Genomic DNA, 23,960 nt, shown 5'->3' with positions numbered 1-23,960 from the left:
GCCTCCTGGCTGTGGGGCTCTACATGTCAGATTCCCTTCCCACGTCTGGCGAGCTCTCATCTGAGGATCTTGCTGGAAAGGCCTTACCTGGGCTGTGCCAATCCAAGTCCCTGCCCTGCTCTTGAACAAACAGCCACAGGCTAGGAGCAGGGACACAAGATGGAGGCTGCAATGGTGGCAGTCATTGGGGTTGTCGTGGGAGGTTTTTTTTTTTAAACAAGTATAAAAACATTATATATATTGGGGTATGTATATTACATGTATTATCCTTTAAAAAATTTTTATTGTGAAATATTTATCCATGAGTATATATAACACAGATGTCCAGTTTTTAAAGTTACAAAGGCAGACACCCCTCCCCCCCTTTTTTTTTTTTCAGATGGAGTCTCGCTCCGTCACCCAGGCTGTAGTGCAGTGGTGCAATCTCGGTTCACTGCAACCTCACCTCCCGGGTTCAAGCAATTCTCCTGCCTCAGCCTCCCCAGGAGGGATTACAGGCGCACACCACCACACCCGGCTAATTTTTGCTATTTTTAGTAGAGACGGGGTTTTGCTATGTTGGCCAGGCTGAACTCGAACTCCTGACCTTGTGATCCGCCCACCTCGGCCTCCCAAAGTGCTGGGATTACAAGCGTGAGCCACCACGCCTGGCCAAAAGCAGACACCCTTGGAACCACCTCCCAGAACAAGAAGTGGAACATTTCAAGTAAAACAAATTACATCTACCCGATGACCCAGCAACCCCGCTTCTGGAAGTACAAGCAAAATCATGCCCAGGGCTCTTCGTGGCAGCATGTTCTGCAATGGCAAACACCACACCAAGCCAGGAGGAGCTAGCCTGTGCCGGCACCTGCACACACGGCTGCCCCAAAGTCCCACACCCAGGGGTGGGATGCTGGAGACGGAGGTCCTGCTGGTGTCACGTGCTGCTTGGTGACAGGGTTGAGGGGACTTAGTCGGCCGGACTCAAGGTGGCCTCACTGTGGCCTTTTGAATAAAAAAATCTTCAAGTGCTCATTGTTCCCTGAGTGACTCACTTGAGGTAACAGCCTACATACACGACCATAAATGTGGCCAAGCATCCTGCGCAGAAATATTCATCATAAGCCAGGCGTGGTGGCGCACACCTATAATCCCAGCTACTCAGGAGGCTGAGGTAGGAGAATCCCATGAGCCCATGATGGCACCCCTGCACACCAGCCTGGGTGACAGAGGGAGACCCTGTCTCAAAAAAAACACATCGATGTTTGTATAGCTAAAAAGAAAGCAAATTAAATGTCCAATAATGGATAAACTTGATAGCCATTAGAATGACTACAGCAATCAGTGAAAATTTTCAATCATGTGAAAAATGCTTATGTTAAGTCAAAAAACTTCAGAAAACACTGTAATCTCAGCTACTTCGGAAGCTGAGGTGGGAGGACCCTTTGAGCTCAGGAGCTCGAGGCTGCAGTGAGCCACGATTGTGCCACTGTACACCAGCCTGAGTGACACAGCAAGACCGTCTCCTAAAAAAAAATGTTTAAATGCAGAAAACAAAATTGTTAATAGAATATAATTATAAGGATGCACAAAATAAAAAGACTACAAGACAGGACAGACGTCTATCCAAATGTTACAAAAAATTAAAGAGAGCTGCAGGCGGGACGGAGGGAGGAATCTGTCGGCCCCGGGACTACTCTGGCTCACCGCCCCTCACTAACTGCTCCTTTGGCCTTTATCATCTCCAGAGGCAAGTTCAGGTGGATCTGAATTTTGTCACACACGCTGTCCTGTAAGCCCAGAAGTCCCCTGGACACTGCTCTAGCCTCCCAGGCCCAGGCAGTACCTAGAACTGGGTTCTGTTTGGGGCAAGGGCATCCCATTTATCCCCCTCCTAGACTGTGTCCCCTTCAAAGAGGCTGGAACAGTGAACTCTGGGTTTATGCTCACCTACCCCCACCTCCAATCTCTTTCTGAGTTAACAGAGAGGCCAACAGCTGGTCCTCCAGTCTCCGAGCTGGAGCTGGGCAGCTCTTGGGCACGCAGGCATGGTGGCAGCTATGCCAGGGCTCCATCCCATGCCTTCTTCAGCTGAGCACCCCTTCCTGGGGCCCCGGAGGGAACACAGCCCCTGGCTGATGGCACAGGGTCAGGGTCCTGCCCTCAAGGAGCCAGAAGACGGGGGTGAGGGGCTGGTTGAAGAGGGTGTGGAAGGTGTACAGGGGCTGGGTCTGGGGCTCCAGGCTGTAGAAGGTGAGGCAGCCTGAGGCCAGGTCCAAATCCATGCCCAGGAGCCGCCCTGACACCCCTGGGAGGCGCTGGGCCTGCCCGTTGTGCCAGGCCTGGAGGCTGTCCTCCTGGACGCAGAGCCCCCAGGAGCAGGGTCCCCGGCCAATGTTGTCTGTGTGGGGCCCCACCCTGCACCGTGACAGTTGCGGGTAGGAGACGCCCAGTGTCACTGAGTGGTCTGACGCGCGCACCTCCCAGTAGTGGTGCCCGGCCTGGAAACTCTGGGTACATTGCACCTGCCAGAGCTCAAATCTGCCGGGACCGCCTGGGCCCTGGGACTGACGGCAGTGCTTCACCTGCTGGTCCCGGCTCGACAGATAGAAGTGACGGTTGGCGCTGATTGGATCAAAGGTCAGATTGCGATAATCTGTTGGGGAAAGGAGGACAGAAGTGGGCTAGGGGAAGACAGCACAACTGGATCTCCATTTATCCGCTGCTAAACCTCTGCCAGGCATGCTGAGCACCAGCAGCCACCACAACACTTAATCCTCGCCACGACCTCGCAGGCGGAATCCTCTATCAGCCCTGTTCACAGCTGAGAAAACTGGGGCTCCGAGATCCATTAACTCAGTATTAAGCGGAAGAATCGCGGGTCTGTGCCCCAGACTCTGTCCTTCAATGAACACTGGCTGCCTCTGCTTCAGGGTGGATGTGCACGAGGTGTGCAGGGGGTAGGGCCAGGCTCAGATGTCCCGGCAGGACAGTCACAACACATGCCCCCCTCACTCACATGTGCATACAAACATGTGTGTGCACACACTTGTTCACAGCACAGGCTCCTCCTTGCATACGCACACACAGTTGCACACATACACGAATGGCCTCCTTACTCTGCCAGAGTTTCCTCCTCAGTGGACAAACTGTGCTTGGGACCGGTGCCAGGGGACCTGGGGCCTCTAGGGGGCAAAGCAGCATTAGGAGAATGGTTGGAGAGGTCATGATGTGTGGGCCCTGACCCCCCTCTGCCCCACAGCGGGAGCGGCAGCTGGGCCCAGGGCAGTAGTGGGGGCCTGGGGTCAGTCTTACCCATGGGGCCTAAGTCCACAGGCTTGGCTGGTGCCCCGGGGTGGCCCCCCTCTTCCAAGAGGAGGCCACACAGCCGGCTTAGCAACTGCTTCAGGTCGCCCAGCTGTTGGTCTTCATCCCACTGCAGAGGGGTCAGTGGCCCAAGAGGCCCTGGGGGCTGGAGGAGCTGTGATTCCTGAGCCCCAGGGAGAACAAGTAAGCCCGGGCCTAAGGGGCAGGGAAGCAAGTCCCCCACCTGTGCCTGAGCCCTCGCACCTGCAGGAAGGTCTGCTCATCCACCTGCTCCAGAAGCTCCCGGATCCTGCAGCCATGGCGAGCCACAGCCTCCAAGTGGCCCCGCAGCCGCTGCTCCTCATCTCGAGCCTGTGCCAGCACCTGCGTCTTGGCCACGTCGATGCTCCTCAGTGCTGCCGTGTGCTGCATTTCCAGGGCCCGTAGCAGGCTGCTGAACTTGCCGGAGACCCAGGAGGCCAGGATGCAGGCTGAGTTCTGGGTGGGAAGAGGAGGGGCTTCAGGGTGGCCAGGGCCCTGTGCCATACCAAGGCAGGCTAGGGCCAGGGCTGCCCGCTGGGCTGAGGGTCAGGGATGTTGGGAGGCAGGGTCCTGGGAACCTCCCCAGGACCCCTGTGCCCAGTTCCCTGCTCAGCCACACTCCCTGCTGCCCGGTGTTCCAGGCACCAGCTGGTGACTGCCCCCAGGATGCAGTGTGAGGCCATGGTGGGCGGGCAGGCACAGCCCTCATACCTGGATCTGGCTTCTTTGCTTCTGCAGCTCTAGTAGCTGGCCTTCGGCCTGGGTGGCCTGTTGCTGGGTAACCTCCAGGCTGGCTCTCAGCTGGGCCTGTGGTGGCCGCCCATGGGACAAGCAACAAGAGAGGGCCAGGATTGGCTGTGACATCCTTTCTCAGACAACCAAGCATGCCTGCAGACACCAGGCAGCCCCTCCCCACGCCACCCAGGCCAGCCTCCAGAGCACAGGCCTCACTCTAACCCAGGGAGAGTGGGGGCCGTGCCCCGGCGGGTCCGGACAAATTCTTTCCTAACCTGTAGCAGGGTGGTACCTGAGCAGAGCAGAAGCCTTGGGCTCAGGACCCAACTTCCATTGCCATTTGTACCTCTTGCATGCTGAGCAAGCTGAGGCAAAGCACCTGCCCTCTCTGGACCTAACCCCCTACCCATCAATACATGAAAAGTGATAATGCTGGCTCAGGAGGCCTTGCAGGGATGACCCCAAATACTAAAGCTGTTGGTCCCTGTCTCACTGCAGAGGGGTCAGTGGTCCAGGAGGCCCTGGGGCTTAAGAAGCTGACTGCAGGGACCATCCAAAGCACCAAAGCTGTCTGAGAAGTGGGCAGTTATTTGCATGGATAAACTAGATTCTTCTGGGGATCCGGCCAGTCCCTGGCCCTAGCTTTGAGCCTGAGAGGGGAGGAAGGGACCCTTATTCGGTTATGCTCCCTGAATCCCTTGGGAATCAAAACACCACGCTCTCATGAGAGTGGGACAAACCATGCAGGTCCCGGGGGCCCCATTCCCAGCACCTGGTCAAAAGCTTCACCATCTTGTTTCTGCTTTTCCCACAATGCACTGAGATGGGGACTGTTACCATCCCCACATTACAGAGGAGGAAACGGCTCAGAGAGGTTGATAATTTGGTCAACGTCCTCAGATCTTCCTAAGCCCAGAGCTCCGCCAGGCCCCCAGCCTCCAGCATTTAACACAGGAACACAGGAGGCAGGAAGGCAGGCTCTCCCAGGGTACCCGCCCTCCCCCAGGGACAGGCACCCCCATGTCCCTTTCCCTCTCTCTTGCAAAATCCTGGCTCCCCTGGTGCTACTGGCTGCCCCTGTTGCTCCCTTCCTCCACATGGCCCTCTACTGGCCTCCAACTCAAACTTCCATGCCTAGCTCAGTCTTCTGCACCCGCTGTTGAGCAGTACATCTTGTCTCATCCTACTCGGCGGCTTCAGCAGCTACAAGGAATGTCCTGCAACACTCTGGAGCCCTTTTCCTTCACCTCATCTCAGCGCTCCCGTGAACTCACCCTGGCCCTGTCACCAGCTCTAAAATCTCCATTCTAGGCACCCATTCTTCCTTCTCTGACCACCACCTTCCTGCCTTCTCCTGTTCCAGCCACCCCTGTCCCAGTCCTCCCACCTCGCTGACCCCCAGCCGTGCACCCCCATCCCTCCCTGCCCATCAGGCCTCCTGGCCACCCCTTCCCTTCTTGTTCCATCCAGCGCCCCTGCGCCATCCTCCACCCATGCCTTAGCCCCAGCCCTCCTCTGTCCCCAGATGATTCCACGTCCTGTCTTCACTGCTGAAATGGGTTTTGTCAAGGGCCGTGCTGAAGGTCATTTCTGTCCTCGTACTGAGCCTCCGATTGGCATGGGCACCCTGCCTGTTCTCTTCCTGGCACCCGTCTCCAGGTGCCACACAGGGCTGCCGCTCCCCCAACCTTCCCCATCTTCCTGGGAGCTCCAGCTTGGAACCCTCTCTCCCTCCTAGCACTCATGACTCCCAGCACTAATGACTCCCAGCTCTCCACTCCTGAGTTTTGGAGCTCACTGCAAGCTCCGCCTCCCGGGTTCACGCCATTCTCCTGCCTCAGCCACCCCAGTAGCTGGGACTACAGGCGCCCACCACCAGGCCCAGGTAATTTTTTGTATTTTTAGTAGACACGGGGTTTCACTGTGTTAGCCAAGATGGTCTCAATCTCCTGACCTTGTGATCCGCCCACCTCGGCTCCCGAAGTGCTGGGATCACAGGTGTGAGCCACTGTGCCCGGTGGTGGCCAGGCTGCGGTGGGTCTGGCCCCCTCCCACTCCCGGCAGCAGCGCCTGCTTGTGGAGGCGACACTCGCACACGGTGCACACGCAGTAGCTCTTGGTCTGGCAGAAAAGCTCCAGCGGCTGCCCATGGCGGGGGCAGCGCGCGGCAGGGCCGGGGTCCCAGGTGCCACAGACCTGTCCCCTGGTTTGTCCCACTGGCGACTGTGACCTCTATACGTCTAAGGCCAAACTCTGCCCTCCACCTGTGCCTCTCAGCACACAGACCCCAGCCACCTGCGTGCTCAAGACAGAAACCCAGGTGTCTCCCTTGCTGCCCTCTCTGCTGTCCCCCATGTCCCCTCTGGCCTGCTTTCGCCTCCACAAGGCACTGCTCCCCCTCAGCGTTTCTCATCTCCTTCTCCATTTCCCTGCCCTCCAAATGGTTCCTTGCCTCCCTGCACTCCCGCCCTGGGCTCCTACCCTATTCAGGTCTTGCGTCCTGCCCCCTTCAGCCCCCAGCCAGGTGATCAGTCTCCACGAAGCCCAAATCTGATCATGTGCCACCCAGCTTCCAAGCCTACAAAGGCTCCCATGACCCTAGAGTAAGAGACAGGCTCCCCCAGGACCCTGCCCGATCTGGCGCCTGCTGACCCCTGGGCCTGGCCCACAGATCTCGGTGGCACAAATATGCCACTAGCCACCCCGCGTGCCCAGTCCTTTCCCATCCCAGAGAGGGAAGCAGGCTGATTCCTCCGTCTAGAATGCTCTTCCCCAGGTCTTCCTCCTCCCGGCTGGTGCTTCCTCAGCCCTCACATGCCAGCCTGAAGGCGGCCTCCCCTTCCTCCTCCTGGCCTGTTTAGCAGGGTCACCCCGACACCTCTATCACATGCTATGTACTTTCCTCATTTCATTTTGCAAGAATACATTCAGGTCTTACTGGAACACTGACTTCTTAAGTGGATTCTAAGTCTCTTAAGGGCAGGGAGCTCGTCTATCCATTTACCAACAGCCCCCATACCCCCCTCACCCCTCCACCCCCACCCCGCACAGCCAACTGAAGCAGACACACGACTGTTCTCTAGCGCCTGGGCACGGAGCAGGGAGCTGCTGCCTCATGCCCAGGCTTTTTTCATCCGGAAGGCATCCAGCAGCTCCTGAGACCAACCCTGCGGCACTGGCCGGGCTGCACATCCCAGTCCGATGCACAGATGCGAGATATTTTTTTTTTCATTTTGAGACGGAGTCTCGCTCTGTCGCCCAGACTGGAGTGCAGTGGCACGATCTCGGCTCACTGCAAGCTCCGCCTCCCGGGTTCACGCCATTCTCCTGCCTCAGCCTCCCGAGTAGCTGGGACTACAGGCGCCCGCCACCTCGCCCGGCTAATTTTTTGTATTTTTAGTAGAGACGGGGTTTCACCGTGTTAGCCAGAATGGTCTCGATCTCCTGACCTCGTGATCCGCCCGCCTCGGCTCCCAAACTGCGGGGATTACAGGCGTGAGCCACCGCGCCTGGCAGACCCGCGATTTTTACAATCAACTCCCAGGTTGGGCGAAGCCTCTCCAGTTGAGGCTCCCCTCCCCCACCGGGTGCTCGAAGAGAGCAGGGCGTGGCCCGCAGGAGTCATCCTGCGGTGGCCAGGCCGCGGCGGGTCCGGCCCCCTCCTGCTCCCAGCGGACGCGTCACCTCACGCTTGAGGCGCTCGGCGTCCAGCAGCGCCCGCTCGTGGAGGCGACATTCGTGCACGGTGCACACGCTGCATACGCAGCGGCCCTCGGTACGGCAGAAGAGCTCCATTGGCCGCCCATGGCGGGGGCAGCGCGCGGCAGGGCCGGGGCCGGGTCCGGGGTCAGGGTCCTGGGCGGGCCCGGCGTGCACCACCTCTAGCACGCCACTGAGGGCTACGTTGCGGCGCAGCTCGGCGCCGTCGGGGAAGGGCTCCCGGCACTCGGGGCACGCCTTCCCGCAGCGGTCCCACCAGTCCCGGATGCAGGCTCCGCAGAAGTTGTGGCCGCAGGGCAGCGTCACTGGGTCCTGGTAGAGTCCCAGGCAGATGGCGCAGGTCAGCTTCTCCTCCAGTAGCTGCGCGGCCATGGCCCGGCAGCGGTGGGAGCCAGGCGGGCCCCGGAATTCTTAAACGGACAGCTGGCCTCGCGTACTGAGGGCGCCCGGGCGTGGCTAACGCGGGGCGGGGCGAGGCTAGGTCCCCGCCCCGGAAGCCAAGCCCTTCTCCGACACCTTCGACCAGCGACCTCCGCAGGGGCCTAGGCCACCCCTGCCCGCCTCGGCCTGGGCCGTTCGAAGGCTCCGCGTTCCGGCCTTGCGCTCCTCCCTCCCTCTAGGCACTGCGCCACGCCGGCTGAGAGCTGGGTTCGGCTCTCTCGGGTCCCAGCCTGGCGGGTCCATTCCACCCCCGTGGGCCTTCAGCCCAGGTCCTGGAGACCAGAGGCTCGAAAATCCCGCCCCGCCTCCGGGCTTCTGACCACTGGTCGCGCAGAACCTCTTCTTGACTCATCTGTCAATGGCCTAACGGCATAGACCACCCGCGCAATCCCCCGGGGCTCCGCGATGAAACGAAAGTCAGTGCATGTGGGCTGGCGGGCTCCCTGCAGACCCGAGCACTGCTGCACTTTTTCCTGGAGCTGGGTTTCGGGCACTTGCCAGACTGGGGTGTCTTCCTTCTCTGGGCTACACGTAATTTTGGTTATTTTAAAGTAAACAGCGAGATGGAAATGTCTGGTCACCAACAGACAGGGACCAGTTAACTGGTATTTTTCAAATGGCCCTTGAATGAGTACACAAACCAGCTTTTAGCTGCAATCAGCATCCCCTCTCCCTGCTGCCCTCTGCTGGGGAGTTTCTTGCCTGGGGTCCGAGCTGATCTGCAGCCTCAGTATTTAGAGGCACTCCAGCATTTCCCCTGCAGCTGAGCAGGCAAGGCGGGTCTGGGGCCTAGCGCCCACCTCCCTGGCAGTGTGTATCAGGCCAGGGGGAACCCCAGGAGAGCAAGGCCTTTCTATCTAACCAAGCTCGGCTGATGTTGCGGCGGCACGAGCTCTCACTGCTGCAGCAAGTACTGTGTCCTGTGTGCGGCCACAGGTGAAGTTTCTGGAAAAAGTGCACGGATCTACCCTCCACCTACTAGTTAGCCAGACTTCTGCTTTTGGTAAGGGAGAAACAAAACACCTAACCGTCCAGCCGCAGGCTCCATGGGCTTTCTGACCCTGAGCAGGTCTCTTGAGTCACGCTGTTACCTACCTAATGTGGCTTCTCCTCCCAAGCATGGGGTGGGGGCAGGAGTCTGTGCAGACGGTCAGTGCTGGGGCAGGCACTCTCTCTCCAGGGGCCAGTGGGACCCCCTGGGGCACACAGCCAGTGCCCAATAAATGCTCCCTCCTGAGCCCAGCTGCTCTGCTCCACTTTTTCAGGGAGCTGGGTTTCAGGCACCTGCTGGATTGGGATGTCCGTCTCCCTTCCCGGGGCCACACCTGTTTTTGGCCCACTGCCTGCTTTTGCTTCGGATCCCAGGGTCCCCGACACCCTCAGAAGATGGAGGTCAGGGTACACCTGGTGGGGTGGGAGGCAGCCCCTTTCCCACCCATGACTACAGCTCCATCGGGGTCCTCTGGCCCTGGAACACCGAACCAGGCCAGCTATGGCAGAAATCTTGTTTTTTTTTTGTTTTTTTTTTTAAATAGAGGCAGAGTCTCATTATGTTGCCCAGGCTGGTCTTGAACTCCTGGGCTCAAGTGATCCTCCCTCCTCAGCCTCCCAGTGTTGGGATTACAGGCATGATCCACCAAGCCTGGCAAGAAATCATCTTTATTCACATCCCCCACCCCACCACCTGAGAGTCCCTTTCACTCCAAGCCCTGGGTCTGATGGGAGGGGGCCACAGCGGGGCTGCCTAAGGCAGGGCCCAGACCCCACAGCGTGGGCCTCTGGAGCTGTGTCTTTACTCCTGCTGCCGATCAATCCCATGCTCTGAAGTGGGCATGCTCTGGCTCCTTAGTAGATGCCATAGGTGGGCTCATGACTGTCCCTGTACCGGTCCAGGTAGCGCAGGGGCTGCCGGTGGGGGAACCGCTTCTGCTTGGGGTGGTAAGGGGGCGGCCGTACGAACTCAAACACCGGCTCCCGCATGTCTGCAAGAAGAGCGAGGGGCACAGGGGTGGTCTCCTGTGGCCTGCGCCCCCTCAGGCTGAGGCCTGCCCACCAGGAGCCTGCCGCAGCCTTCCCCTAACAAAGCTTCTCCCTGGCAGGGCAGGCGAGGCCTGGGAGCTCAGGCCCACCCAGTGCCCCAGCCCCATGGCCCTTACCCAGAAGTTGGTGGAAGATGTGGGTGACGGAGTCATCCCAGCGGCACTGGAAGAACGACAAGCCGGCTGGAGTCATGGCTTCTTGGTGTTTCTTGTAGAAATCAAAAGTGCGGAAGGTCCGCTGGGCCAGCTGATAGCTGTAAGATGGAGAGCATGTGAGAGTGGAGAGTGGGCACCAGAGCCCTCACCCCTCCACCCCACAGGCAACCCTGAGGGGCCCCTGGGACGCTGCTAGCACCCTGTTCTGCTCTTCTGCCAGCCTCAAGGCTGAGGTCGGAGAGAACTGAGCAAGAGTGACCATTCCAGGGGAGCTGGCCTGAGGCCGGGTTATGTGTTGGGGGTGTAGATTACCAGGGTGAGGGGCGTGCGTCCTCGGAGAAGTCAATCGGCTGGTCCTGCTTGAAGAGCAGGAAAGCAAGACGGTGGATGCCGGAGCCTCGGGCAGGGAAGGGGGGGAGGTAGGGACACGTCACCTGTCCTTCAGCCACCCGGTTACCCGGGATATTGGTTCTGGGAGGAGGAAAGTCTCCATTCATAACCACTCCAGGGAGGCAGCAGGAGTGTCCCCCCAGCTCCACACACACCGTAGAGGCTGACATGACTCCCTGAGACAACAACTCTAAGCACTCTCTTTCCTAGGACAGAGGAGGCAGCCAAGCTCTGTGAATGCCTGGACATACTGCAAACATGGGAAGCGGGCTGGAGGAGCTCCGAGTGGGGGACAGGGCTCCAGAGAGCGTCACCTTGACAGCAAGGCCATGCAGCCTGCTTCCAGGCCCGGGAGCCAGGGGGCCAGCCACAGTCACTGAGGCTAGAAAGCCATGCCACTTTTGGCTGCTTTTCCCTCTGCGTCCTGAAGTCTCCAGGACCTCGTCGGGGATTGTGTGCCCAGCCTGGCACAGGGACGGCCAATGCCTCAGGCATAACTCCCCAGAGGGTCCTGCTGCACAGGTTGGTAACTGCAGTTGAATAAAAATGACAGAAACCAGCCTCCCAGTCACTGTCCCCAATTAACCAGAAGGCTCAAAGTTGGGGTCACTGGCCTGACTTCTGCCCCCTGGCCTGGTGTTCAGAGCCAAAAGCTACCGAAAAGATAGAAGGCAGCCTCGTCTGGGCCCAGGGAAGAAGTGCCCAGTGGTTCAAGGAGCACTTGGGAGACGCCACAGCTGCCAGGCCTGTCCTGCTACTTCTCTCATGTGACCATCACAGTCCACAGGTCAGGTTGAGTAAGGTATGTGGTGCCATTATCCCAGTTTTACAGGTGAAGAAATGAGTTTAGAGAGACGAAGGGGCCAGGCATGGTGGCTCATGCTTGTAATCCTAGCACTTTGGGAGGCGGAGGTGGGCAGATCGCTTGAGCTCTCCAGCTCAGGAGACCAGCCTGGGCAACATGGTGAAACCCTGTCTGTATAAAAAAACCAAAAATTAGCTGGGTGTAGTGGCTTGCACATGTAGTCCCAGCTACTCAGGAGACTGAGGTGGGAGGAGCACCTGAGTCCAGGAGTTAGAGGCTGCAATTAGCCATGATTGCACCACTGTACTCCAGCCTGGGGGACAGAGTGAGACCCTGTCTCAAAAAAAAAAAAAAAAAAAGAAAAAAAAGAAAAGAAAAGATGAGGCGGCTTGTGGGGACTGACCGAGGCCTACTGCAAACTTTGTCTCCTGTAGCTGTCTTCAAGTAGACACGGGGATCCCAGGGCCCCTAACACCCTCAGGAGGTAGAGGCGGGGGTCACCTCCTGAGGCAGGAGGTGAATTCAAGTCCCATGGGTAGTCTATGAAACTCAGGAGCAGCTCGGTCCAGGCTTCCAGGTCCTCCTCCCGCCTGGGCAGCACCCCCCTACCCCCCGTACTCACAGCAGCCAGTGGAGGTACTCAGCATCCGGCTCCAGCAGGTGCCCATCTGCACAAAAACACACCTGCTGATCACCGCCCTGCCGACCATGGCCCTGCCGCCCCCTCCCTTGTTAGGAGCCAGCGCTGGAGATCTCCACCTGGCCCCTCCCCCAGCTCCCCAGGGCCCTGGCTCATGGGAGGTGAGCGGGGCAGGGGGCTTGGTGAACCCCAGACACCCACCCAAGCTAGTGAGTAGCAACGTCCACAAGGAGCTCTCTTCGGCCTCATAGGTCACCTCTGGTGCTTGGGCAGCCTGGCAGGGAGAGAAGGAAGCTGTCAGCCCCACCAGGGACAGACCAGCTGTTGCAGGGAGCCCTGGAGAAAGGGGTACCCACTCTGACCCAAATGCCCTTGACAGCCCTTGGCACAGGCAGGCAGGCAAAGGGATGCGTAGAGAAGGAGCCCTGCAGAGTTGCCTGTCCAGGCAACAACCACAAAAAGAACTGTGCCAAGGCCTGGGCAGGAGGGCACACCACAGACAGCAGGCCGGTCACAGGAATGTGCTAAGATGGAGCCTCTTTTTCCTTCATTTTGTTCTATTTTCTTTGAAATTGTCATGGTGTTGTCTTCCAGGAAATCAAAGAAACAGAGAACAACAAAATTCCAAACCCAGGAGCGTCTGTGACACTGAGATGGGATGTGTCTGTGTTTGCACAGGGCAGGGAGGAGGGGCACAAGTGAGCGGTTACCTCGGTTGGAGTCACCTCATTGCCACAGTACACAGGTATCAGGTCGTCCTCACCCACAGCGTAGGCCACATGCAGGGGAACTCGGGGCACAAAGGTGGCACCATGGAACAGGTCTCGGTAGAGGCCATAATATTCAGCCAGACGCTGCTTATGGTAGGGGCCACAGGTTCTCTCCCACTCGGCCCGCACGGCATCCAGTGGGACACTGGCTGGACAGGAATAAGGACAGTTGGGATACAGGGGGGCAGGGACACACCCTGTACCCCAACTCTGGGATGGCGCCTCCCCTGAGAAGGCTTACCTGTGCGGAGGCGGGCAGCCCGCTCCTCTTCTACGTTGGCCCGAAGATTCCGGATGACCTGTTTCCGTTCCAGTAGCTGTTGGGTCCGGGAGACTTTGGGTGGAGGCAGCCCAATATCAATCTTCTCTTTGGGATCTAGAGAGGGAAGATGTGTTGGAAAAACAGGGTCACGGGTCACTGCAGCCTTAACCTCCCCGACTCAGTGTTCTGAGTAGCTGGGGCTACAAGTGTACACCTTCTTGTCTGGCTAATTTTTGCATTTTTTGTAGAGACGGGGTTTTGCCACATTGCCCAGGCTGGTCTGGAACTCCTGGGCTCAAGTGATCTGCCCGCCTCGGCCTCCCACAGTGTTGGGATCACAGGCGTGAGCCACTGCACCCAGCCATGGTAGCTAATTTAAAAAACCTTTCTGAGAGATGGGATCTCATTATGTTGCTCAGGCTGGTCTCAAACTCCTGGCCTCAAGTGATCCTCCTGCCTCAGCCTCCTGAGTAGCTGGGATTACAGGTGCAAGCCACTGCACCCAGTGAGGGGGCAGGCACATCGTCTTGGTTAAACTGTCTGTCCCTACCTAGTCCTCTCATTCTGTGCTTCAAGCTCTGCTGCTCAAGCTTTCCCCATGATTCACAGAATTAAAACATACTGTTCTACTTCCCAGACCTGAACAGGATGTAATTGGGAAGCAAATCAGATGCAACTTGAGGTTGTGTTTTTTTTTTTTTGAGACAGAATCTCCCTCTGTCACCCAGGTTGGAGTGCAGTGGCGCGATCTCGGCTCACTGCAACCTCTGCCTCCTGGGTTGAAGCAATTCTCCTGTCTTAGTCTCCTTAGTAGCTGGGATTACAGGCGCCTGCCACCATGCCCGGCTAATTTTTTTTTCGTATTTTTAGTAGAGACAGGATTTCACCACATTGGCCAGGCTGGAGGTTGTGTTTTTCTGATCCCCAAACCAGGTCACAGTTTTGTCTAAGTCATGGGAAATTGAAGTCAATGGTCCTTCCAATTATAGTTGAGATCACCTCCAAGCCTGTTCACAGGTGGCTATGAACACCCAGCTGTCCTGGCTAGAGTGAATGACTGATGCTAGAAGGACTTACAGAAGTGCTTCTCGGCCAGGTGTGGTGGCTCATGGCTGTAATCCCAACACTTTGGGAGGCTGAGGCAGGGGGATCACTTGAGTTCAGGAGTTTGAGACCAGCTTCGGCAACATGGTGAAACCCCATCTCTACTAAAAATACAAAAATTAGCTGGGCGTGGTGGCGCATGCCTGTAGTGTCAGCTACTTTGGAGGCTGAGGCAGGAAAATTTCTTGAACTCAGGAGGCAGAGGTTGCAGTGAGCCATCGCACCACTGCACTCCAGCCTGGGAAACAGAGTGAGTCTCCGCCTTAAAAAAAAAAAAAAAAAAAAAAGAAAACAAAACTAATAACGAAAACATACTGAGCCCACATCAGAGATGGCATTAGGCAAAAATGCCAATGAATTGTATCTTTTAATCCTCGTGGTAATTTTGTAGCAAAGACACATTTTATTTTACAGTTGAAATAAGCTCAGGGACATTGTCCCTGAGAGGCTGAGCTGGGATTTAAATCGGGTTATTCAGATTCCATGCTTGTGCCTTTAACCACCACAAAACTGCCTCTATAAATGCTAAAAACAACAACAACATATACTCCATAAATTGTAAGCTCCTTAAAGGTTGGGGTCTTTTTTTTGAGACGGCGTTTCGCCCTCGTTGCCCAGACTGGAGTGCAATGGCGCGATCTCGGCTCACCGCAACCTCCGCCTCCTGGGTTCAAGCGATTCTCCTGCCTCAGAGGCCTCCCGAGTAGCTGGGATTACAGGCATGCGCCACCACACCGAGCTAATTTTGTATTTTTAGTAGCGACAGGGTTTCTCCATGTTGGTCAGGTTGGTCTCAAACTCCCGACCTCAGGTGATCCGCCCGCCTCGGCCTCCCAAAGTGGTGGGATTACAGGCGTGAGCCACCGCGATCGGCCAGGTTGGGTTCTTTTTTTGAGTTACCCTGCCCAGGGCTTTAACTTCATTCAGCAAAGTATTGCACACGTACATCCTTGCACTGTTCAGGTGCAAGGATCCAATGGAGAGCAAGACAAGCAGAATCCCTGTCAACAGCGCGCTCACAGTCTGGGGACAGGCAGCGCACAGAGTCAGAATGCAGTGTGGCCAGAGCTACCTAGAGTATTTTAGGCGCACAGAACGACATCCCAATACAGAAAGTCAGATGGTCAAGATTTTAGGAGCAGATATTTTAGGAGCTGGAACTCTAATAGTAGGGGGAGCAAATTTTCCAAGAATGAGGCGCAGAAGGTGTGAACAATCCCGGCGTGATGAAGCTGCCAATAGAGCACACAGGTCTGCAGGCGGGCCCTCCTATCCTCGCCAGCATCCACAGGGGCGCTGACAAGGCTCGTCCAGCACCCGGGGAAAACGCCGGCGGGTCCCCTTGAGTTCCCCGGACGGTGGCTGCAGCCCCTGCTCCAGTCGCCCCGCACCTGTCTTCTCCCCGAAATGCTCCCAGTAGGTCCGCCACCAGTGCGGGGCCTTCGCCTCCTGCTCTGCCTGGCGCCGGTAGCGGTCGAAGCTCCGATACTTCTCCAGCCGCTCCAGGTTGCTCACGTCGATGTCCTGGTTGGGCATTGGCCCCAGCGGGGGCGTCCGGCGGCCGAGGACGGCTGCGGGCAGAGAGAAGACGTAAGGCCGGCGCCCCAGAGCTCGCGCGACAGCCCGCCCCCACCCCACAGAGCTGCCCACCCGCAAACCCCTCACCCGAGGTGCTGAAGGCCCGCCCTCTCCGACACCCGCACAGCGCGGCTCGCCACCAGGGCGCCGCCATCTTCCCTCCGGCCTGCGTCATCGCGGCCTCCACTAGGACCCGGGCACAGGTGGCCAGCGCGGCGCCTGAGCGCAACGCGGCAGGCCGCGTCCAGCCCCGCCCAGGCCCCGCTCCTAGGCCCGCCCCCGGGTCCCGCGCTGCGGACCCTGTCGCCTGTCCCGGAGGCCCCTGCACCGTCCGCCTGGGGCGGAGGTGGAGGTGGCCGCGGTCTGCAGGCGCCCGGCTCCGGAAGTGCCCGTTGGACGGCGGGGCGGAGCTGAGAGCAGCCAGGCTCTCGCCCACGGCGGGCCACCAGGGGGCGGCACAGACCGGGGTCGGCCGGCGGGGCCCTCCCCCAGCCCCTGGACGCGGCGCACTGAGTTCCCCAGGGGCGCAGGCCTGGTTGGGAGAAGGGGTGCGAACTCCGATTCCGGACTCGGGCTGCTTGGGTTTAAAACCCAGATTGAGGGCTGGGTACAGTGGCTCACGCCTAGAATTCTAGCACTTTGGGAGGCCGAGGCGGGTGGATCACGAGGTCAGGAAATCGATACCATCCTGGTCAACACGGTGAAAACCCGTCTCTACTAAAAATACAAAAATTAGCCGGGCGTGGCGGCCGCCTGTAATCCCAGTTACTCAGGAGGCTGAGGGAGGAGACTCGCTTGAACCTGGGAGGCAGAGGCTGCAGTGAGTCGAGATCGCGCCACTGCACTCCAACATGGGCGACAAAAGTGAAACTCCATCTCAAAAAAAAAAAAATAAATAATAATAATAATAATAATAATAAAAACCCAGATTGTGGCCGGGCGCAGTGGTTCACACCTGTAATCCCAGCAGTTTGGGGGGCCGAGGTGGGTGGATCACCTGAGGTCAGAAGTTTGAGACAAGCCCTACCAACATGGCAAAACCCTAAAGATACAAAAATTTTTGTATCTACTAATGATACACAAATTAGCCAGGCGTGGTGGCAGATGCCTGTAATCCCAGCTACTCAGGAGGCTAAGGCACAAGAATTGCTTGAACCCGGGAGGCAGAGGCTGCAGTGAGACAAGATCGCGCCACCACCTTGGTGACAGACACACCATCTCGAAAAAAAAAAAAAAAACCCAAAAAACAAACAAAAAAACCCAGATCGTGACCTTACCGTCTCCCTTGTGGTTTCCTTATTTGGGAAAAAGCAGGTAATACTAGTGCTTACCTGACAGTTGTCAGGATGAAAAGATTACCCTCTGGAAAGCACTTGCAGCGGTGTGTATCAGTTAGCTCAGCTATCTCCAACTTCCCATTATCCACACAAAGGCGGAAGTGACCTGGTTAAGATGCAGATGTGAATGTTTCTGGCAGGACTCAGGCTTGCTCTTGTGATCCAGTTCTACAAAGGCAAAACCTGGTAGCCTGGGGAATCTGGGACCCTCCTTTGCCCCAGCCCTGGCCCTCCTGCCCTAAAAGGGAATCTTCCAGCGCACTTTGCCCCCCGAGGCCACGGGGTCTTTGTACACGCTGTCTCTTCTGCGTCTCACCTCCTCACTTCCCCACCTTGGCCTGGCTACCACCCAGCCCCAGGAGAGAGGTCTCTCCAGGAAACTTGCTCTGACATCCCAGGCCAGTGGCTCTGGCACCAGCAGAAGCTTGGCCCTCATAATCACTTTGAGATGGAATGAGAATGGAATGAGGGTCTCTCCATCCAGCAGGAAGTGGCCACACCTTCCACTGGTTTTCATAAACAGCAGCCAAACAGCTAAACCTTTCACCGTCATTTCTAATTCACCCTGCAGTATGCACCTGCTACATGCTAAATGTGGAGGGGAATGCATGGGGGCAGTCACACCCAGTCCTGCTTGTCAGGAGTTGCTTATTGTGAAATTCCATACTGCAGTTATGCAGTACAGGAGCATAACTGGATTGTGTGTGTTTACATCGTGGCTGTTTAACCTTGTCCTTTTTTTTTCTTTTGAGATGCAGTTTCTGTTGCCCAGGCTGGAGTGTATTGGCATGACCTTGGCTCACTGCATTCTCTGCCTCCCAGGTTCAAGTGATTCTCCTGCCTCAGCCTCCCGAGGAGCTGGGATTACAGGCATACACCACCACGCCTGGCTAATTTTTTGTATTTTTAGTAGAGATGGGGTTTCACCGTATTGGCCAGGCTGGTCTGGAACTACTGACTTCAGGTGACCCGCCCGCCTTGGCTTCCCAAAGTGCTGGGATTACAGGTGTGAGCCACCGCACCCAGCCACCTTGTCCTTTTGTTTCTGAATCCTTTTCTTCAGCCTCTAAACCCACCCGTCCTACCCCACGACCCTCCCAACCCTCTCCAGATGAAGATATACGGGGCCTCAGCAGTTGGCTTGAAAGCCGCAGGCCACCCAGGTGGCGATGCATTCCTCCATTCTTGTCCTCTCGCTGTCCCAGAACTCTTAATGGTGCTTGCTTGGATATTAACGGTTTGAGAGAGGCCTCACATGGATTCCCACATGTACCAACTTGAAGCAAATAACGATGAATATCTTGAAACTAGAAACAGCGGCTCTACCATTTTTTAAAAATATATGGGGTCACTGTGTTGCCCATACTGGGCTCAAGCCATCCTCCCACCTCGGCCTCCCGATAGCAGCTACAGGTGTGTACCGCTGTACCAGTACTTTTTTGAGACAGTATTGCTCTGTCGCCCAGGCTGGAGTGCAGTGGCCCGATCTCGGCTCACTGCAAGCTCCGCTTCCCAGGTTCACGCCATTCTCCTGCCTCAGCCTCCGGAGTAGCTGGGACTACAGGCGCCTTCCACCACGCCCGGCTAGGTTTCACTGTGTTAGCCAGGATGGTCTCGATCTCCTGACCTCGTGACCCGCCTGCCTCTGCCTCCCAAAGTGCTGGGATTACAGGCATGAACCACCGCGCCCAGCCCCTGCACCAGTATTTTTTAATCATTACATTCCACCAATATTTCTTTTTCTTTTCTTTTTTTTTGTTTTTTTTGAGACAAAATCTCACTCTGTCACCCAGGCTGGAGGGCAGTGACATAATCTTGGCTCACTGCAACCTCTGCCTCCTGGGTTCAAGCGATTCTCCTGCCTCAGCCTCCCAAGTAGCTGGGACTACAGGCCACACGCCACCATGCCCAGATAATTTTTGTATTTTCAGTAGAGACAGGGTTTCACCACATTGGCCAGGCTGGAACTCCTGACCTCAGGTAATCCACCCACCTTGGCCTCCCAAAATGCTGGGATTACAGACATGACCCACCGCGCCCGGCTGCAATATTTCTCTCTCTAAAAGGAACTGAATGAAGCACTTGGGTTATGATCTTGTTTACAATTTTGAAGGAAAAAGAAAGAGCAGCAGCTACACCACACTCATTTCTGCACTCAGCCCTCTCCAGCGTCTGTGGCCTGGGAGAAGTCTGAATGGGGTAATTAGGATGCCTGCCACACCCTCATGGTGGTGACAGGAATGCTGAGCGCTCACACTGAGTAAAGTGCCATTATAACTGAGTGCCTGTGGAATGCCTCTGCTTCGCTGTCCCCCCGGCACTGTATACTCATCTGTGACACCACCCAGTCACCCATGCCAGGAACCTGAGTGTCCTCCTCGACACGTCTTCCTTTCTGACCCTCCATGACTGGCACCAGGTCTGAGGGGCACTTTTCTGTGGGCCCTCCCTGCCATACCTGGCACAGTCCTGCCCACAGTCTGTCCCCTGCACCATTGCCAGCTGCCTTCTCACACATCCTCTGTCCCCACTCTGCAGACACAATGGGTTTTCTTTTGTCGTTTTTTTTTTTTTTTTTTTTTTTTTTTGAGACGGAGTCTTGCTGTGTCGCCCAGGCTGCAGTGCAGTGGTGCAATCTCGGCTCTCTGCAACCTGTGCCTCCTGTGTTCAAGCGATCCTCCTGCCTCAGCCTCCCAAGTAGCTGGGATTACAGGCACACACTACCATGCCCAGCTAATTTTTTTGTATTTTTAGTAGAGACAGAGTTTCACGATGTTGGCCAGGTTGGTTTCAAACTCCTGATTTCAAGTGATCCACCCACGTTGGCCTCCCAAAGTGTTAGGATTACAGGCGTGAGCCACCGTGCCTGGCCAATGGGTTTTCTAAAATACAAATATGGTTCAACTGTTTAAAATCTTCTAGTGAAGACCTGAAAATTTGCCCTCGGACAAATTTGCCCTGAAAACTTGCACATCTTTAACAAGATATGCAAAGCCCTCTCATTCTAACCTCTTCTCCCTACTGTCTTGAAGGCCATGCTCTCCCCTGTGGGTCTCCCAGCACTGCCCTCCCAGACGTGTGTGCTTGATCACCTGCAGATCCTGCAGGTGGCTGCCTAGACGCCAGCTGCCCTTGAGCTGACGTGCCCATCCTTAGACCCCCCCAGCTCTTTGCACAGGTCTGCCTCAGGACTGGTTGAGTCTCTTTTGCGGAGAATCAAATTTGAGACTTAACCAAGGCTTCCAACGGGGTGTGTGATGCTTCCCTCCTCAGCCCCAGAAGCTCCTGAAGAGATCTTCCTCCCACACCAGCACCTACCAGGAGTGTAGCCTGCTCCTCTGGGAGGTAGGAGACTGGGGTGGCTGACAGCCTGGGACTTGGGGGTCAGACAGAGCAGAACTCAAATCCAGGTGCTACTCACTGTCACCTCAGGCAGGTTATTTACTCTGCCCGGGCCTCAGTTTCTGCATGTTTGAAGCAGGGCTAATAGTACCCTTCTCCTGGCTGTGGTCCAGCTGCCAGGTGCCACTGGAGACTGTAGGTGCTGGAGGCGAGAGGCACATGGCCAGAGGTGCCTGGTCCTGACCAATCTTATAGGCTGACTTTTTAAATAGGAACATCTGCCTGTTCTTTGGGACTTGTCCAGCAAGTAACAGGAAACATTTTCTAAGAAATAAGTATAAACTCTGATGAGCCATGGCAAAAGCAGTTGTTTTAAGCTTAGTCAAGTGAAGCAGTGGTAGTGGAGGAGGACCAAAGAAATCTCTGCTAGTTGTGATGGATTCCTTGTCACCTCCACTGCACGCCCCCTGAGCTGTGGCTTTGGGCAGATGAGCAGCACAGAGGCACCTTCCCTCCTCATCCCTCCCCATGCCCCACCATCGCCACAGCTCCCTCTGCCACCAGGGTGGCACCCAGATGGGGAGGAAGCTGAGGAGGCCACTGTCCACCCAAACTGGTTGGTCCTTCGGGCAATAGGGTGGGGGCTCTGGGCAAGCCCAGGAGGAGGAGGGCCCGGTTGAGTTCCAGGAACATCTCACACCACAAGGGAGGATCTAGCTGCTGCCTTCCCTGTACTGGCAGGAGGCCAGAGGGCCCTTCTCCAGCTCATCAGGGAGGGAACTGCTCTGGCAGGGAGTAGGGAAGGCTGTTTGTGGCATCCCTCAAGAAAGCTCCTGCCTCAGAAGAGGTCCAGGCAAAAAGAGCCCACAGCAGTCTACCTGTGGAACAGGGGGAGCCCACAGAGCCCAGTGAGAGCTGGGGGTCCTCGCTGCCAGCTCAGACCTTCAGATCCAAGCCAGATGGCTTTGAGGCAGGGCAGCCAAAGCCGTGGTAAGAGCCTACACCACAGAACCCCAGAGGCAGGGGCTGCCCCAGGCTGGCACACTTGGAAAGGATGCACTTGCACCCTGTCCACGGAAGAGCTGCCATCAGGCCTCAAGCATCTCAGAATCCTCCCCAGGCACTGCCTCCATGGAGGCAGCAGGAGGAACAGGAGAGTTCTGGGGTCTGAACCCTCTGTTGGGGAATCGGCTGGGATCCCACTCAGGCTGAATGAGATGTCAAATTGTAGGACCCTTTCTTCAGGGTCTCCAGAAAGAACTGTTCATTCTCCAAGAAGTCGCGGTCCTGCAAGGCAGATGTGGATGGGCGGTCACCTTCCCTGAGCTGAGAGAGAGGTGGAGCCCTGGACACTAGCTGAGCCAGCCCTCATTAAGGCTCCTCCCCACATCGTCCCTGACTCTGCCTGGCTCTGGGAGTCAGCAGGGGCCGTGAAAGAGCCCAGGTACGGAGTGGGACAGACCACAGTCTCAATCCTGGCAAGGCTACTTGTTTGCTGTGTAACTTACGAGCACATGACTTCATGTCTCTAAGCCTCAGTTTCCTTGTCTGTAAACATTCCTTGTAGCCCTTCCTTGTAGGGCTGTGTGAGGGTAAAGGCTTAAAATATACACAAAGCAGGCCAGGCACAATGGCTCATGCCAGTAATCCTAGCTAATCCGCAGGCCAACGGGGTAGGATCACTTGAGCCCAGGACTTTGAGACCAGCCTAGGCAACATCATGAGACCCTATTTCTAAATATAAATAAATAAGAAAGAAAATATAAACAAAGCCTTCAGCACTGAGGTTGGCAAACAGGAAATGATCCATGACAACTGTTATCATTATTGTTTTGTTTAGTTTGAGACAAGTGTCTTGCTCTGTCATTCAAGTTGAAGTGCAGTGGTGTGAACACACCTGTAGCCTCGACCAGCTGGGCTCAGGCAATCCTCCCACCTCAGCCTCCCAAATAGCTGGGACTACAGATGTGCCCCACCAGGCCCAGCTAATCTTTAAATTTTTAATATTTATTTTTTTGAGACAGAGTCTCACTCTGTTGCCTGGGTGGCTCACTGCTGCCTTTACCTCCCGGGCTTAAATGATCCTCCCGCCTCAGCCTCCGGAGTAGCTGGGACTACACGTGCATGCCACCATGCTCAGCTATTTTTTTGTGGAGACGAGGTCTTACTATGTTGCCCAGGCTGGCCACGAACTCCTGGGCTCAAGTACTCCTCCCACCATAGCCTCCCAAAGTGCTGGGATTACAGGTGTGAGCCACACACCCGGTCCTGTAGTTTTTCATTTTGTAGAGACAGGGTCTCAACATGTTGCCCAGGCTGGTCTCAAACTCCTGGGCTCAAGTGATCCTCCTGCTTCAACCTCCCAAAGTGTTGGGATTACAGGTGTGAGCCACCGGGCCCAGTCTGTTATTATTATTACTATAGGTTATCAGGAGATAACATATGCAAATTGCTTTGCACAGAACCTGGCCTAGTGAGGAGGTCTGAGCATTGGCTCACTAAGCAAACTGCAGTTTTACTCCCTGGAAGCTGGGGTCACCCCTCCCCAGGGCTACCGTGTGCCCCTCCCTGCCTCTGCCCTGAGCAGGAAGGACTTATGAACACAAGGATCCCCAAGGCCAGGAGAGACTCACCTGCTCTGCCGTGTGCCTCAGCAGCACCAGCCTGGCATGAAGGTGTAAGGGGCTGGGGTCCAGGCCAGTTGGTGGCTGGCTGCACCAGCGGGTGCTGGGAGCAGTAGGCAAGAGGGCTGAAAAGGCCAAGGAGGAAGTCAGGGACCAAAGTGTTGGTGGAAATACCGGGCAGTCACAGCTTGTTCCTGCAGAGCTGCTCCCCACTGCCAGTGGGTGGACACTGGCCATACACTCAGGGTGCAATGGCACTAACTCTCAGAAGCCTCTGACAAATGCACACCTGCTCCTACCTGGCGAGACCATTTATAGGAATTTATTCAAGTGAAATAATCAGGCAAAGGTGCAAAGACGTATGTAGGTAGATGTCCACTGGGTACTCTTTCTCTTTAAGACAATAGGCCGGGCACGGTGGCTCATGAGGCCAGGCATGGTGGCTCATGCCTGTAATCCTAGCACTTTGGGAAGCCAAGGCAGGCAGATCACCTGAGGTCGGGAGTTCGAGACCAGCCTGACCGACATGGAGAAACCCTGTCTCTACTGAAAATACAAAATTAGCTAGGCGTGGTGGCGCATGCCTGTAATCCCAGCTACTAGGCAGGGTGAGGCAGAAGAATCGCTCGAACCTGGGAGGTGGAGGTTGCGGTGAGCCGACATCGCGCCACTGCACTCCAGCCTGGG

The 23,960-nt window shown here is 56.4% G+C and overlaps 3 protein-coding genes across 12 annotated transcripts in view; all 3 read right to left on the bottom strand.

Moving 5' to 3' along the window:
• Positions 1-263: 263 nt before the first annotated feature.
• On the bottom strand, positions 264-9,776 carry TRIM65 (tripartite motif containing 65). Of its 2 annotated transcripts, XM_008011717.3 has the most exons (6): positions 7,750-9,776; positions 4,042-4,137; positions 3,553-3,786; positions 3,298-3,472; positions 3,102-3,167; positions 264-2,638 (listed from the first exon to the last, which is right to left on the bottom strand). In XM_008011717.3, the coding sequence occupies exons 1-6, from the start codon at positions 8,155-8,157 to the stop codon at positions 2,070-2,072; spliced, it is 1,548 nt and encodes a 515-aa protein (XP_008009908.1). In that variant the 5' UTR covers positions 8,158-9,776; the 3' UTR covers positions 264-2,069. The 2 variants fall into 2 exon arrangements, with proteins under 2 accessions (XP_008009908.1, XP_008009909.1); XM_008011718.3 differs by lacking the exon at positions 3,102-3,167.
• A 91-nt stretch (positions 9,777-9,867) lies between these two features.
• MRPL38 (mitochondrial ribosomal protein L38) lies at positions 9,868-18,332 on the bottom strand. Of its 3 annotated transcripts, none has more exons than XM_073005020.1 (9): positions 17,302-18,332; positions 15,784-15,963; positions 13,268-13,402; positions 12,967-13,175; positions 12,458-12,530; positions 12,239-12,284; positions 10,734-10,892; positions 10,383-10,519; positions 9,868-10,208 (listed from the first exon to the last, which is right to left on the bottom strand). In XM_073005020.1, exons 2-9 carry the CDS (start codon positions 15,926-15,928, stop codon positions 10,072-10,074), a joined length of 1,041 nt encoding a protein of 346 aa, XP_072861121.1. In that variant the 5' UTR covers positions 15,929-15,963; positions 17,302-18,332; the 3' UTR covers positions 9,868-10,071. The 3 variants fall into 3 exon arrangements, with proteins under 3 accessions (XP_072861121.1, XP_008009895.2, XP_037849727.1); XM_008011704.3 differs by lacking the exon at positions 17,302-18,332 and adding an exon at positions 16,270-16,666; XM_037993799.2 differs by lacking the exon at positions 17,302-18,332 and adding an exon at positions 16,058-16,356.
• Positions 18,333-20,997: 2,665 nt separating this feature from the next.
• FBF1 (Fas binding factor 1) overlaps positions 20,998-23,960 on the bottom strand; it is a 31,147-nt gene continuing 28,184 nt past the window's right edge. For 6 of the 7 annotated variants that reach the window (XM_073005008.1, XM_073005009.1, XM_037993794.2 and 3 more), the window contains 2 exons: positions 23,283-23,398; positions 20,998-21,936 (listed from right to left, as the gene is read on the bottom strand). In XM_073005008.1, the coding sequence (XP_072861109.1) occupies positions 21,853-21,936; positions 23,283-23,398 (200 nt within the window). In that variant the 3' untranslated portion in view covers positions 20,998-21,852. The remainder of the gene's footprint in view (positions 21,937-23,282; positions 23,399-23,960) is intronic. The other variant, XM_008011716.3, reaches the window with a different exon arrangement.

Source organism: Chlorocebus sabaeus, chromosome 16 (genome assembly GCF_047675955.1).
Source record: "Chlorocebus sabaeus isolate Y175 chromosome 16, mChlSab1.0.hap1, whole genome shotgun sequence".
NCBI classification, from domain to species: Eukaryota; Metazoa; Chordata; class Mammalia; order Primates; family Cercopithecidae; genus Chlorocebus; species Chlorocebus sabaeus.
This window is presented reverse-complemented; position numbering and strand designations above follow the sequence as displayed.

Excerpts from the sequence above, each read along its gene's own strand:
- MRPL38 (XM_037993799.2), bottom strand. The coding sequence starts at position 16,145 with ATGACGCAGGCCGGAGGGAAGATGGCGGCGCCCTGGTGGCGAGCCGCG. Across the intron at positions 13,176-13,267 it reads GGCTGCCCGCCTCCGCACAG|CCAGTGTCCCACTGGATGCC; the intron begins GTAAGCCTTCTC and ends ATTCCTGTCCAG. Across the intron at positions 12,285-12,457 it reads GTTGCTACTCACTAGCTTGG|ATGGGCACCTGCTGGAGCCG; the intron begins GTGGGTGTCTGG and ends GTTTTTGTGCAG.
- TRIM65 (XM_008011717.3), bottom strand. The coding sequence starts at position 8,157 with ATGGCCGCGCAGCTACTGGAGGAGAAGCTGACCTGCGCCATCTGCCTG. Across the intron at positions 3,787-4,041 it reads AGCAAAGAAGCCAGATCCAG|AACTCAGCCTGCATCCTGGC; the intron begins GTATGAGGGCTG and ends CTTCCCACCCAG. Across the intron at positions 2,639-3,101 it reads GAGGAGGAAACTCTGGCAGA|ATTATCGCAATCTGACCTTT; the intron begins GTAAGGAGGCCA and ends TTTCCCCAACAG.